This window comes from Pholis gunnellus, assembly GCF_910591455.1.
Source record: "Pholis gunnellus genome assembly, chromosome: 19".
NCBI classification, from domain to species: domain Eukaryota; kingdom Metazoa; phylum Chordata; class Actinopteri; order Perciformes; family Pholidae; genus Pholis; species Pholis gunnellus.
In genome coordinates, this window is record NC_136546.1 from 17,921,672 (window position 1) to 17,937,971 (window position 16,300).

Below are 16,300 nucleotides of genomic sequence, written 5' to 3' on the forward strand. Positions count from 1 at the left end.
ACGATTGCTCCAGAGCTCATCAGAAGTCTGCAGACTCCCTCTGTGACCCGAATGTTGTCCATCATTTGGATGCAACCCGACAGCAAGTTCTGTCAAGTCAAAATGAAACAAGACTTTGCCAGCGTGTGTGACAGCAGTGCAGCTCTTGACCGAGTCGGCTGTGACTTGCAGTTATAAAACAGTGCTGCTATGAAGAAAAAGAACTGAAATGACGGGTGCACCTGCAGACTGATCATTTTTCCAGACGAACGAACTGCACACACAGTGAAACTTGAGTAACTTCCACTGTAGTAATGTCACTGTATAAAAATGAGCCGCAAATGCTGTAATTATGGACTGATGGAATTATGAATTCTTAAATTATAATAGTTTATCAGTGACAAGTTTCCAAACCCATCATTCTAGGACCCACTTATTACTGTAGGTGTGTTGCTATTTTTAACAACGGTAGAGCAATTTTACATCACAATAGGTCCAATGTCCTAAAAGCCAATCAAAAATGAAATGTCAGCCTAAAATGATGTCACAAAAATGCTAATGTGGCATTAAAGTGACTCGTTACAGCTTTCTAGCAAAGCAAAAAAACGGTCTATTGCTACAATAAGTCAACTGATACCAGAACACAGCTGACAAAGGGGACGTGACATAAGTCCTTATCTTCATCGTGATCATCGTCCTCTTCTTGTCTCTCTCTCTCTCTTTCTGTCCGTCTTCCTCTGTCTCTGTTTCTCACCGTTGGTTCAGATGAAATAGAGCCTCTACGTGCCACGCTATAACTTGGCAGAGGTCACATTTCACTTTCAGGAGATTGGCTGCAGATTTATGGCCCGTCTCTCACCACTACATAGTGCTGACGGAGGTGGACGTGCAGCAGCCTCGGTAATCACAGAAAATTGCTGCGTTGGGGGAAACCGATGTGTGGAATTCGCTACGACAGAGCGGAGAGAAGAGTGTGTGTGTATGTGTGTGTGTGTGTGTGTGCTTGGTTTAAGATAATCCTAAATACAGCCTTACTCATGCTCTGGATTATTTCAATTCAGAAATGCCCCACACACGCCAGATGCGGTGCCAGGTGAACTGTCTTTCACCTCCAAACATCATTCAATGCCATATGCTGAGTGCTTGTCCGGCGAATGTCCCGAAATTGGCACACTGCTGAAACATAAATCTCCCGAGAGAAATCATTTCACCTTTTGTTATAACCACAGCCTGCACACACACACACACACACACAGAAGGAAACAATGATATCAGTTTCAAAGCGCCAACATTTTCCAGAATAAGAGCGGGGGCCGAAAAAAGGAGAATGTGACATTTCCAAGGTGTGCGCTGTCGCATGGCAACCATGGCAAGTAAACCAAAGGACTGGTAATTTGACTGAGTCAGTCCACCTCTCGGTGTGGAAACGGCTCCTCCCCCTTGAAAGCAGGCTGAACCAACCGGAGCAAAAATTATTTTTAAACCTGCGAAAGATGCACCTGTTCCTGGTTGGAACGTTGCAGGAATGCTGGTATGCCGGTGTAGGTGCCCACACGTGTGACTGTGTGTGGGTGAATGGGCGCGTTGTTTATGTGCGTGTTGGTGGGTTACTTGAAGCGCGACATATACATGTATGTAAATGTGGTCAAATGAGCTGGGTCTGAATACCTCAGGCGGATCTCTAGTTACCATGGTGCCGTGACTGCTATATGTAAAGTAGTGAACCCGTAGTGGAGGGTGGAAATGGTGACTTGGTGATCAAGTAACTCAGAGGCCAAATATTTCTGCCTCAGTTCTGAGCAAATTCTTTGTGAGTAGAAGCCAAACAGCTGTTCCTCTGAAAATAGAAGCTGTGCAAATTTGCTAATCCGTCACCAGCACAGTTTGACAAAAGCCATGTAATTGCCCATTACAAAGTCACTGTTGCAAAGCTCCAAAAGGAAGTGTTATTGCAAAAAGAATCCCAAGGAAGTATATTCAAGTTCCCTGTTCTTACGTGTGTGCTGTACCTTTCCTCAAATAAGGGTGATTTAACAGCTGCAGCAAAGGTGTCAACTTTTGCTTACGTCACAGTGATTCTCCATTGTACGTATTGACCTCCCCTCCAACATTTATGACACTTTGGTTAATGTATTTCTAAAGTTGGAACATGTTGACCAAAAAGGTCACAGCGTGGTATTCATTTACAACCGAGTTTGAACAAGTTTCTGCTTTGCTACTGATGTAATTGTTACTGATGTTGTCATGGTCACCATCATTGTTATCAAAAGCAGCATCGTCGCTGTCAGGCCCTTCATCAGATTTATTGTTGCTGTCAGGTTTTCTATCTGAGAGGGTGTTTGTACGCTATGTGTGTGTGTGTGTGTGTGTGTGTGTGTGTGTGTGTGTGTGTGTGTGTCTTTGAAGGTGAAGGAGAGAGCATGCCGAGACACAAAAAAGTCAGCCAAATGGACTCTGACGCAAACACATACAAACACGGGAGAGTTATGACTGCAGGAGTTTACATAGCAATGGAGACAGAGCTCACAGAGTAATCCACACAGTTTGCACCTGTTTTCATCCTCAGAGGAAAAGGGAGCGATTGCGCAATACCCTTCAACTATATCAGGCCACATCGACTATCTTGAGCAGCGTTGCTCAAACTCCTGTCTTGGAAAACGTCCACTAGTAGAAGGAGGGAAGCGAAAAATGAAATTCGGCTTATCTCTGAATCCAGGGTGTCTTAGCTCGTCTCCTGGGCTTCCCCAGAATACTATGTGTTTGAAGTTGAGGCCGCGTTGCCAGCACGACTTACTGTGACTGCAACAAAAGGCATCAACATGAAACTAGAGGAATGAGTCTTGAGTCATCAGTTAAAAGGCCAGTGTGGGGAAGAAAAGGCGAAGAACAACGCGGCTAAACAAGATTTGACATCACAAGCTGTCAAAACTAAACTTTGCCTTTCTGACCTTAAAACATGGCTGGACTCCACAGCTGGATCAGAAAAATGACTTTGGGATTAGCATAAATGTCCTTCCATCACCCTTCCCCTCTCTCTGTCTCAGTGTTTCAGTCACACACGCCAACACACTGTGTGTTGTCTCAAGTCTGTTTGTTTTCTAAAAAAACAAATCCTTATGGAATTAGCAACACTAAGCTAATTCTACTGCCGCCCCCCCTCAACAATGACAGACAGCTAATGTTAGACAATGCCGATTAATGCTAAAAGCTTAGCTCTTGGCTAATGTTAGCTGAAGCCACATCTGGCCATAGAACAGTAATGTTAGCCTCAGCTTACTGTTGTTTGTGCAGCCTCACGTTTCATGAAGTTCAGTTGTTTTTTAACTGTATGTTGTAAGTGTTGCCATTGCCCACAGCTTAGTCTTTATGTTTGAATGTGATAGTCCATTGTTCCTTCTTTTGTCTGTCTGCACCTTTCCCTCCCGCTCGCATTAATGTGACTGTAACTTTGTTCAGAGAATATCCATTGGCAGAAAAAAAGAAAAGATGATTTGCTGCACTTTTGTAACCAACCTTTTTTAATCTTTGGGCTCATTAAATCATACCGCGTCAAAAGGTCATTGGCATCAAAGTCAAGATCGAGTTGCAAGTCAAATCAAAAGTAATCAGATTCATGACTTAGTCTGACTAGAGTGCAAACCAAATGACTCAAGTCCTCAAGGATACCCACCATTAATAGCCTTAAGATTGTATTTTAGACAGCATGAGTCAATTAATTAATTTAAACACAATTATATGTATTAATTAGAAAATTTCGCAAGAAATTTTGACAGTGTGGCTTCTACTGCCCGAAGACGTCGCAATATATAGCTACACAGGCCGATGTTACCGATAGTATCGTTGCGGTTCGATCGAGATATCGCTTCTCTCTTTTCTGCATTTAAGATCCATAATCTTGAATTTAATCTTGTATAACGGTTTCAATTTCCTGTACATGTGAGTTTTCCACACACCAAGCCGGATCAAGTGCTGTCTGTCTGCAACAGGCAGTTAAATATATTGTCCACCGTTAATGGTGTTAGCCTTGGAGCTAGTTTTCTTGTGTGTATTGAGAGGGACCCCTAGTCATGGTCATTACTTTATAACAATGAACAACCCACAACTAACGCTCTTTAACAGAGCAAATCACAATGACACAACAGTCTGTGACACAAACAATTTGTAACACTAATAATTTTACATTTATAAAATTACACCACCGAACTGCATGCTGGGTACAGCTCACTCGCCTGCTAGCAAAACAGTCTGCTAACAGCTGGGAGAGGCTCCGTCGCTCCAGTAAAGTTTTTCACATGATCTGCTCTTCAACTCATCATTCCTCTCATGTATTCATATCGGAGCAATAGGAGCTATGGTTATGGGGGTTTGAGAGGTGTTTCCCTGCTTTTTCTCCATGAACAGGCTGCAGGCGCACAGGTGATTCTGATTGAGCTAATTAGTGAACGGAGACTCACAGACACACATGACTTAACAGCATTCCAACAACTAGAAAATGCATTTCCTGCTGAAAATGCGTTGGAATGCTGAAAGCTGAAAATAATTGTGAAAACATTGCTGAAAATAGATATCCAATTAAAAAAAAATTGCAAAAAGCTTAATAATTCAAAAAGTTTAAAGATTACAAATTGCTGAAAATACAGAAATGGGAGACTACCTGTCTGAAAAATGTTGAAGTCCGAAAGCATTTAAACTGCTGAAAACCATTCTAGTTGACAGAGAGAGAGAGAGAGAGAGAGAGAGAGAGAGATAGACTGAGTGAATGAGTGTGAGAGAGTGAGAAAAAGACAGGCAGACAGACAGTTAGATGGACTGAGTGAGTGTGAGAGAGAGACAGGCAGGAAGGCAGGCAGGCAGACAGACAGTTAGATGGACTGAGTGAGTGTGAGAGAGAGACAGGCAGGCAGACAGACAGACAGTTAGATGGACTGAGTGAGTGTGAGAGAGAGACAGACAGGCAGACAGACAGTTAGATGGACTGAGTGAGTGTGAGAGAGAGAATGAAAAATGAGAATGAGAATGTTTATAATGATGATATTGTAAACACTGCTATATATTTGTAAACACTGCTATGTATTCGTAAACACATTTAGTGAAGCTTAAACCATATGCTATGTGCAGTAATCATAATATGTCTCTAAGTGTAAGTCACAGAGTGAGGCTGCAGTGATTCTCACCTACGCAGAGGCCCATCGTTAACTGACCAATAACAGAAACCAGGTACTCCCGGTCTTGCCACTGCTTGGTACAAAATAACAGTTTCAACAAAGAAGCAGTTAAGCGACCTTGGCCTCAGAACGCACTCTCAAACACACACACACACACACACTGATCTGACTCATCGCTGGAGCGGCTATCCGGGTGCCGGTAGGGACGGACGTCCTGTGCACCAATGAGGCTCTCAGAAAGTTTAAACCAAGAGCCGCCTCCAACAATAGTCAACCAATCACAAAAATGCCCTTAAGGACTATATAGTTTTGTGCCCCCCCTTGGGGAGCGCCTTTTTCTTTGCTGTCACAGATAGTTTTGATTTAGGTCCGAGCTCGTATCGATCTGCTGCGTCAGAATACTCCTGTTATGAATACACTTTGTTTGATTTTAAGTATTTTGAGTTCAGTCTTGTCTGTGTCCTCTTTCAATAACAATAACAATAGTTGAAATACTTAACAGCATTCCAACAATAAAGAGAAACAGGATAACAATACTTGGAATGCTTAAAAGCATTCCAACAATTACGCCCGCAGGATTACAGTCAGTGTGCTTTGGCACAGGCAGTTTTACTGCCTTTGTGCCACAAAGCCACAGTGAATTAATTGTTTGGAGCTGGTTGACATGAATTTGTGATAAGAATTATTTGATAAAAGACATATAATAATATGATAAAACATTATAGTAAGTCAGGCAGTGATTTTAATGTATTTATAATGACTAGATGAACTGAGTCAGTACAGTACTGTAGTCTACCTGATCCATTAGCCAGTGTGTTTCATTACAGTAAAAAACAGCATCTTCTACAATGTTTATAATGATGATATTGTAAACACTGCTATATATTGGTAAACACTGCTATGTATTCGTAAACACATTTAGTGAAGCTTAAACTATATGCTATGTGCAGTAATCATAATATGTCTCTAAGTGTAAGTCACAGAGTGAGGCTGCAGTGATTCTCACCCACGCAGAGGCCCATTGTTAACTGACCAATAACAGAAACCAGGTACTCCTGGTCTTGCCACTGCTTGGTACAAAATAACAGTTTCAACAAAGAAGCAGTTAAGCGACCTTGGCCTCAGAACGCACTCTCAAACACACACACACACACACACTGATCTGACTCATCGCTGGAGCGGCTATCCGGGTGCCGGTAGGGACGGACGTCCTGTGCACCAATGAGGCTCTCAGAAAGTTTAAACCAAGAGCCGCCTCCAACAATAGTCAACCAATCACAAAAATGCCCTTAAGGACTATATAGTTTTGAGCCCCCCCTTGGGGAGCGCCTTTTTCTTTGCTGTCACAGATAGTTTTGATTTAGGTCCGAGCTCGAATCGATCTGCTGCGTCAGAATACTCCTGTTATGAATAAACACTTTGTTTGATTTTAAGTCTATTGAGTTCAGTCTAGTCTGTGTCCTCTTTCACTAACAAATTTGGTAGCAGAGGTCGATGGTTTTGTAAATTTCGTGAGTAGATTAGTGAAACGACAACAGACTCCGGACTTCAGCCGAATCTCCAGACCGGAGTCGGCACTGCCCAGCCCGCCGTCGAGCCATTCTTCTCACCTTACGGACCTGATCAAACAGCGCTGTACTCAATAAAAGGTAAGCAGGTGAGGAGAAGCGCAACAAACTTTTGAAGGATTTGAAAGTTGAAGAATTATTTGAAGTATTTGAAAATATTCTCCATAGAAACCCATGCAAAAAAAAAGTTGCAAAAAGCTTAATAATTCAAAAAGTTTAAAGATTAGAAATATGAAAAGTCATATCACTCCTCTCCTGAAAGAGCTGAACATTTTAACCTTTTGGACCCTAAGCCTTTTTTTAGGCCTTTTCTCGAAAATTGTAACCCATACAAAAGAGACTACAATTCTGTAACTAGAAGGTCTATTTTAAAAATGTTTAAATATTGTGTATATGTTACTGGTTAATAGTAGCTGAACACAGCAAACAGGGAAAATTCCGAAGTTCGTCTGAAGAAAAAGCACTACTAAATTAATTGCAAAAACATTGCTGAAAATAGATATCCAATTCCAAAGAAATTGCAAAAAGCTTAATAATTCAAAAAGTTTAAAGATTACAAATTGCTGAAAATACAGAAATGGGAGACTACCTGTCTGAAAAATGTTGTAGCCTGAAAGCATTTAAACTGCACTGCTGAAAACCCTTCTAGTTCTACTGCCTTTGTGCCACAAAGCCACACTGAACTAAGGTTTTTAACTCTCAAGTATGAGTCCTGGTTCAAAGCCTTTAGAAGAAGGTAAAACAAAAAAATACAGTCAAAAGTAAAAACTGGACCCATCAGTGAGAACATGTGTTTGAAAGCGTGCGCAGCGGGCACAGAGTACAGTTCTGCTGTGCTTCTGAAGAATCCGAGGAATGCTTTCACTCTGCAGGCCACCAGGCATCAGGAGTCTCGAACAAACACACGCATAACGTCTGGACGCAGCTTCACAGCTTGTTTAAATTGGTCTGCTGAGCAGATGTGCAATACCGTCAAGAGCGGGAACACGAGACAGGACGTCTTTTTAAACATACAAACGCACTTTTGAGTCGACTGTGGCACAGAGGAATGACGCAAGAGCCTTTCTTTATGCCCAAATAAGAGTTTTGTCAGTGCAGTGCTTGTTATCAATTTGAGTTATTATGTGTGCGGCTGGACCGCGCTGAATGCGGAGAGACAGAGCAGACATCCAACCAGGCATGCAAACTCATCAGGGGTGAAGAAGGTGACAAGGATGCGTGCTGTGTGGCGATCGTTTCCATCCCTGGCAAAGGCACCAATTTATGAATAAAAAATAAAACATTTCCCCTTCATAATGTATGCTACTAGTGATTAAGGAGTCTTATTTGTTCAAATACTTTGAAAAAACACTGAACAAACACTGAACACAATCACAAAAGGCTACAGGTCACAAGACGCTATAAGACTGAAGAGCATGGTTAATGAATAACATGAGGGTCGATGGGGATTGACTCGCTTTTGGACCCGGCCTCAAGGAGCCATTTGAGGAACCTAGGCTTCATTTTTCAGCAGCGGAGGTCGCCGCTTGATTTGCGCTCGCCATAAGTGTGACTGACTCGCGTGCCACTCGGGCTTGTTGTGCTGACCTCAGCATATGTTGCTAACAGCGTGCGGCTAGTAAGGTCGAAACTTGCGTTTCTGCGGAAAGGTGACAAGTTTGCATGCCGGACCGAAGACATCCCTTCTTTTTCCACATATTCATTTACAGTAGGTTGCAAACATAACGGGATCCTTTCTAGCGGCAACACGTGTCTATGTGTACAACGGTAAAGTCTCGGTCAGCACTTCTGTGCGTGCTCTGGTAGGGCTGCAGTGAAATATCCTGATCTAGGAAAACATAAAATCAATGGTAGCTATTAATTAGTCTACCTCTGACTGCCTTTGCTGATACAGACAAACACAATGAGAACAGGAACACGATCCGAACCATCCAGCTGTTGCATGTAAACAGAGGCGCTGGACAGGCAGACTTGTACTGAAGCTGTCCGTACAATAACACAGAGTAAACAACAACTTGACCAAAACTGGAACCGCCTCTACAAGTTGTGCTCACACATTCAAGGTTAAACTGAGAGGAAGTCACGTGATTGACGTGGTTACAGAGCCTGATAGCATCTGGTATCTTGAATTTCACATCCTTGTTCCCGGTAAGTACGAAAGTCTTTGACATAACTGGGCAGGAAAAGAAAAAGCACAATGCTCTATGGAATATTCTCACAGGTGTCGAGTTAAGCACTGCAGGTGCAGCAGTTCAGATTTCGGTGTTTTTTTTCCAGCGCTGCTCTTTAAAACTGAGAACCTCCCTACCTGGTGTGCTACTAAGATCATGAATGAAAGCTGGGTCAGTGTAACCAAGCACACATTCAAAAAACGGCAAGCTAAGTGGAAGACGCTCGAACTCTGAACCGTAAACCAGCGCAGAATTGGAATGGTGTTGCCATGGTTATGAGTGATGGTGCGATGACAATACTGTGGTACGTGATGAAGCTGGACAGTTTCAAGCAACTGTCTGTGAGCAAATGCTGTGGTGATATAGCAGCTCTACGAGCATGAAGCACTGTAACATTTATTACAATTCTCCGACAGCTGACCCACATTGTGAAGCAAGATTATATATTGTATCTATCGTATTTGTTTCTAAACTAGTGCTTTCCCCTCGCCAATCATCAGGCGGACACCAAAGCTTCTTATAATAGAATTGAGTCCGGGCTTTACTTCCTTCTCCACCCACTAAGGAAAAACACAAACTTCCTCATTCATTCACCGCTTTGAGCACACGTGCTAATTTGATGTTTAACATTTCAAAACTGAGACGTAAAAAAAGAAAAAAGAAATTGCTTCTGTCATAAGTTTCTGGGCTTAAAGGAGTATAAACTGTTGTGTGGCGTCTTGCTGCGTTTTTTACGCTTTAAATTTGGGCTTCTTGGTTTGACTTTCATCTTTGAGTTCAAAAGTTAAGACTCTAAAAAAGAGGTTCAGGTGAGCTTGACGGTTGCAAGCTTCAAAGCCAAAAAACAGTTGAGTTAGTGTGCAGTGAGTCTCACCTTGTTCTGGTCGGTCCAATACAAGAAGTAACCTTTGGGGTCGACTGTTAGAGTCACCGGGGTCACAGTTGTAGAATCCTGGAGAAAAACAAAGAAAAAGACATCTGGAGTCAATGTGTGTGTGTGTGTGTATGTGTGTGTCTGAGTCGGTGTTTTTACAACAGTGCATGCTTACAAGAGTGCAGAAAATTCTCTGTGTAAGCCAATTAATTGTAATACAACATGCATACCAGAATCTGAAATGAAAAAGTTAAAAGTGCTATTTCTGTTGCAAAAAAAAAAAAAAACACACGATAATTTACTTGGAGCCAGGTGTGTGTGTGTGTGTGTGTGTGTGTGTGTGTGTGTGTGTGTGTGTGTGTGTGTGTGTGTGTGTGTGTGTTAATTTGAGACACCTGAAATCCTGAACTACAGGTCGTTTCACACCTGATGTTCCCATTTTCCCCTTCTAGTAGCAGACAAATGCTTTCCCACAGCTCCCACACACAGACGGCACCAAGCCTCTCACACACACACACACACACACACACACACACACACACACATGCACAGTTTGACCCTGAGGCACACATGGCAATGCCAGATATTATTGGAGGCTTCTATAAAAAGAAAGAGCCTTTGCTTTTGTGTGTGTGTGTGTGTGTGTGTGTGTGTGTGTGTGTGTGTGTGTGTCCACAGCAGCCATGGTTCAGCACAACAGGAGCATATTGTCCTCCTCAATCAGCCACGGCAGTGAGATCAGAGAGATGAAAACCGCATTTGCCGCACAGAGCAAGAAAATCTTCAAAGTGTGTCTTTATGGGGCTTCTAATGATGTCCCTTTCGCAGCATTGGGAGAGGGAGCTAATGGTCTATCTGGGTGTGACCCTGTGTGACTTGCAGTGTAGGATATCATAAAAGGGTTGAGCTGGGAGCTATATGCAGCGGAGGAGTCCGTGTGGAGGTGCAGCAGACTTATTAGTGCTCTGAAATCACTTCCGGCTCCCAGATAGACCAACGCTGACACACGGCCCTTTGTGAACCCACGGAGAAATAGCCAAAAAGTGGAGAAAGAGAAAGAAATGGAAGCGAGCGAGCGGAGAGTCAACAAGCGACTCTTTGGATGTTGGAGCGACATCGGGAGAGTTTTGCGACAGGGACGTTCGCTATGACAACCCATCACTCACACAAATCTATTAGGAGACTCGAGAGGAATCGTTTTGGTTCCGTTCACATGATGGCACAATCTCCGCAGGCTAGACTGAACGACAAAAGAGTCACCTCGTACCACTGAACGCACGCGGCATACTCACACACCGTACTTACAGGAAGAAAGAAAAATTCAAAAAGCCTCATGCTCGTAGTTCTCAGATAAGGGACTCAAACCAACTGCAGCACCACATCTCTGATCTCTCACTCCAGTTACAATCCATTTCTTCAATTTAGCTTTGACACATTAATATCGCTTTCCCAGCCTCCAAGACATCACGTATTCGTGGGAAACGTTATAAAATGATAATGAGTTGGATCGTCTTCCGTGGGGAAGATGTGGCAATTGATGGATCGTCTGTGATGTCAGAGAGAAATGGTTTGAGAGCGCTGGGAATCTGCCTAATGATGTGAGAGAAGTCATTTTCACCAGCTTCTTTTCGTAATGTCCTAGCTCTCCATGGCCACCACCACAAAGCGCATTAAGCCATTATGGACTCTCAGCTAAGATCTCTCATGGGTCTGCACATTCACGAAAAACACATGTACTTATAACACTGTGGATTACAGTTGGGAGCGATTTGCTGAGATTACCACCTTCCGGAGTGGTGAAGCTCATGCTTTTTATTGTCATCCGACTATATCGAGGATTTGTCATTAATGGGAAGACATTAGACGGCAGCGGCCTGCTTTTTTGCTGAATTAAGATGAGATTAGTCACTGGCTTGCGAAAGTACAAACACCCTGAGGGAACCGATCCCAGGCAGGAGACGCTGCGTATCCTTGAAGGGAAGAGTTTGTACCATTAGCTATCACCTGAGGGGGTGTCTAAGAGGGGAGATTTGAGCGCAGCAGATTCAGGCTTTTTATGCTAATGACATATTCTACTACTTTTAAGGGATATTAGGCTCCCCTGTGGAGCCCGATAATATCCCATTCAATACGCAGTAGACCGAAATGGCCTCATACAAACATAAGCTTACAAGAACTCTCTGTTTACATGGACCCAGCATCATCCTTCACATCTTTCCAGTCGCTGTCAGTGATCTGTCAGACAGAAGGTGTTTTTCCTAAAAGCTTTGGATGTCCACCTATCCTCTTCTCTTTCTTACGAGCAAGCGGCATTAGACACTCAATGGTGCAAAATGTGCCATTTGAACTGACTGACGAATAATACCATCAGAGATAAACCGATGCCGATATCGTGTACCGGTCCGATACTGACTCAAATAGCTGCATTGGGTATCAGTGACAACATGCCGAGCTGGTATCCAATACCATTTTATAGATAAAGTACATTCAGTGCATTTATATCTGTATATTTATGTGCTTACTTTGTTTTACAAGGTTCGGAGAGCAATGTTTAAGTCGACCCTGGTGTTGCCTTGTTAATTAGTAGCTTATTAATTAAACACTGGTATAGAATCGGTACTCTGTATCGCTACCAGCATCGGGACTGAAAGAGTCGTATCGGTGCATTCCTAAATACAATCCATGCAGTGTTTTGAACGCGCCAACCAGACATTTTCATGAGCCACAGCAGCAGCCAGCTGTCTGCAAGTGGCAGCGTCTGTGTGAGGGAGTTTAGGGAGGTCTGGGACTTCGAAGGATCTCACAAACATTTCGAGAGGTTTTCTGATTGCTCCTCTATTCTGTTTCAACAGCCAGCGAGCAGGCAGCGTGTGCTGGAGTCTGCAGCGCTTCAGACAGACTGCTCATGAAAACTCACGGCTGCTGACAGTACAGCATGCCCCCCCCCCCCCCCCCCCCCCCCCCCCCCACGCCATTACACAGTAAACAAACTGCAACACATTGTCTGCCTCAAGATATTATCTGGCAGTGAGATAAAAAATCTATAATTTTTACTGAAACAAACACAACAAACATTCCCTCTGCTCATACGCATTCAAATGCTGGAATTGCTTGTATAATTTTCTGTCGGGAGAGGTTAGAGTGGAGAACGAACAACCACGGCCCGAGATAAGAAGAAAGTATTTAATTCAATCCTTTTCTCACTGACGATGTATTATAGCTTTATCCCTCGCGGTCCTCCTCTGTGATTCTTTCCATGAAATGATAAGGGGAGAGGAAAGAGGCAGGAAGGAGTGCATAGGAAAGTATCTGTGCACACGTCTGTGTTCGACGGTGTGTGTTTTCACAGGAAAGGCCTGGTGGGCATTTGGTTCTGGACACGGGCCCATGTGCACAAATTTACGGTACACAAACATGGCTGTTAGGGGAAACAGACCCACACCCCCCTCCCTCACAACATACCAACCAGAGAGCTGAAGGGCCGAGCACTCACTGGTAATTACTACTGAAGTACTCAAGTTCTCTTATCCGCGCATAAGATTGATGATTGACAGAGTGGTAGGTCTGCAAGTGTGCATAATTTCCTCTCTGCCATCTGCACTGACCACATTCACACTCTTATAACACGCACTCACTGGTGCCATCTGTGCTGCGCTTGCATCACCTGAGCTCTGTGAATAAGGACTATTTCACTGTGTGTGTTGTCAAGATTAACTCGTGAAGCTATATTTCAAAATGTCACGCAACGAACAGCACGGCCTATTACCAACGCCTGAATGCCTACGCTGATCTCCAAGTGTGAGTTGCATCCAATGTGATCTTTTAATGAGATTTGATTCTCCTGTATACTTTCACACAAGACAAAAAAAAACAGCAGTTCCAGGCGGGCACGTCGCTTTGCATCCTCAGCGAGGGGAAAAACAGCAACCCGTCTCCCAGAATGAAAGCAATCAATGCTGTGCTCATATTCAAACGCGGGCACCATAATGAAGCGTAAAAGGTTTCGGAGAAACCAGAGGAATGCCATTCAAATGAGACGCTTCGGGAAAGGTGTGAACCAAATATCACAGAAAGTCATTTACACAATACAGAGAGCTATTATAGTGACAGCACAGGAGATTACAAATAAAACAACAGAACAAGCAATGAGGTCACTCTGTTGACAATTCAATTTGAAGTGCAACAGCTGGGGGTTCGTCCTGTGCACGCGGTTATTGGAGGGATGCGTTGTTTGTTGTTTGGGGAAGGTGCAGTGCGTCATAGCGGGTCCGTTAGAAGTCTACTACTGTTATGTTCTCGCCCACTACTCAACAGGAGCGTGCAATCAATTTGAATCAAGGTCATTTCACTACGTCTAGACAGCCGGTAGTACGGACGAACGACAACACAACAAAAAGAAGAAAAGCACGATCAAACTCTTGCCCGCTGGTTACTCTGACATCTGGTTGAGCCAATTAATTTCAGTTAATTGATTAAAAAAAACGGTTCCAGTGTGTGTGTGTGTGTGTGTGTGGGGGGGGGGGGGGGGGGGGGGGGGGGGGGTAATTCAAATATTTAACCTTATTTAATGAGCAGCGCGCGCGCATTCTCACACACAAGCACTGGCAAACACGCAACATCTCGCGCGCACGCACACACATTGTAAATTCTGGAAATGTAAACAAAGCACATGACAGTAGACACCGCTGCAATTCTTTATACCATTAACCGCTAAGACAAACGCAGGCAGCGCAGCGTCCTGACCATTAAATCCGCTGCTCACTGTTGCATGAGTATAGCATATACATTGTGTGATGCATTCCAGCGGTATATGCATGCAAAGAAAAGAAAAGGCTTGACTGCCGGCCTCTCTCGCCGTTACTTACATCATCCCATTTCATAAATTTGTTGCCCCTTCTGAGGCTCTCGGGCACGGACACTGGCTTGAGCTGCAGCGCGTGGACTCCAGGCTGTGCCCCTGCCATTGACTCGTCTGCTGTTCTCGACGCGCGGCAGGGCTAGAAATGAGTCACTACACTCTCTCCTACTCTTCTTTTGTTTTCTGTTCTTCTCCTTTTTTTTGGTAATCTGCTTAAAAGCAGGCTGACGGAAGCCCACTATGCTGCTGCCAGTATGTCATGCCCGCATTGGCGTCTCGGCTTTGGAGAGCTGTGTGGAGGCGGACGCAGGCGCAGCGGACCGGGGCCACTCACTGACTGAGCGACATGCGGCTAAAACATAGTCGAGGAGAGAAAGAGAAGGAGGGAGAGGAAGAGAGAGAGAGAAGGAGGGGGGCATCTGAATGAGTTACACGTCTGGTTTCTCATTGTACAAGTCAATGCAGGGACAGGATCGATGCTTGAAGTGATCTAGCGCCTCCGTGCGTCCGAGGCAAGATGATGACAATAAATTGGCCCCACAGCTTTGAGGCAGATGAGAAGGTGTGGAGAAAAAAACAACTTGTAAGTGTCAATATACTCAAAGCAGGTGCATGCAACAGTGATGTTTGGTTATTGTTGATTTGGGAGATTATTATTAATGCATTCTGTAAGATTGCGAGGTATTGTTTTTCTCCTTGGAAGATTATATAATGTTGTGTTTGGGTGCTGTTATTGAAATATCCTCACATGGAACTTGTGATCTGCTCTGTAGCATGAGAATAATCTCATTGTGATTTCACCTTTAGGTCACAAGTTTCCTGTGTTGAGATATTAAAGCTGATTCTGATATTTCTTTAGACTCAACAATAACTTTGACAGTTTTAGGCAAAAAAACAAAAGATTATAATAACATTTAGAGATTTCAACTCACATGAAATTGATAATTATGTGGATATAGCGGGGTTTTTTTTAAGCACGGATCTGACCTCGTCACTCCCCAAAAGGAAGCACCTAGCTTAGCACAGCACATAGATTCAGAGCCCACCTCAGGTGGAGGTGTTGGCTTTTGAAATGCTACATTTTTCAGAAGCGGTGGCAGCAAGTGACAGCATAGATTTCAGTCAAGCGGTGTGGCGGCAGGTGTGCAGCGGAGAAAAGAGCCAAACACTGACTGGCTACACCGCCATAATCAAAAGGGGTGCACTGATGTTGCAGTGAGAGGAGAATGTGAGTGTGGCAGCAGACTCGATTTCATTCAAATAAAATAAAGGGATTTCATATTTTTCCAACAGAAATGAATTCTTGTATTCTTTAAAAAAAAAAGGCTTTGAGATATTCAGGCAATGTGGGGAGATATTTACATAAAATATAATAGTAAAAAAGAATACATGCATGCAAGTCAAACATTTATTTTGAAAATGTGCAAGCACCACCATATTATTGTAAAATCATGGTTCCTGGCATCATGTAAATGCAATTTATCCATCGTCATCAGACGGCGAATAAGATGTATTATTCATAATTGCATATGGGCGGAAACAGGTGCTTCTTTAATTTAAGAAATCAGTCCAAACCCATCGGCTAGAATGGACACTGGTTTCTGCTTCAGCGCCCACACATGGCTGTGGGTCTTATTACTTCTTCATGACTAAACTTCTTCAAAGTTCTGCGAGTCAAGAGTGCG

The 16,300-nt window shown here is 43.5% G+C and overlaps 1 protein-coding gene across 1 annotated transcript in view; it reads right to left on the reverse strand.

Annotated features, from left to right (window-relative positions):
* The window catches only part of plcb1l (phospholipase C beta 1-like), a 104,654-nt gene extending 89,772 nt beyond the window's left edge, over nt 1–14,882 (reverse strand). Inside the window, 2 exon segments of the mRNA XM_079180849.1 lie at nt 9,758–9,835; nt 14,623–14,882. Of these exon segments, the coding sequence (XP_079036975.1) occupies nt 9,758–9,835; nt 14,623–14,721 (177 nt within the window). The 5' untranslated portion in view covers nt 14,722–14,882.
* Between the last annotated feature and the right edge of the window lie 1,418 nt (nt 14,883–16,300).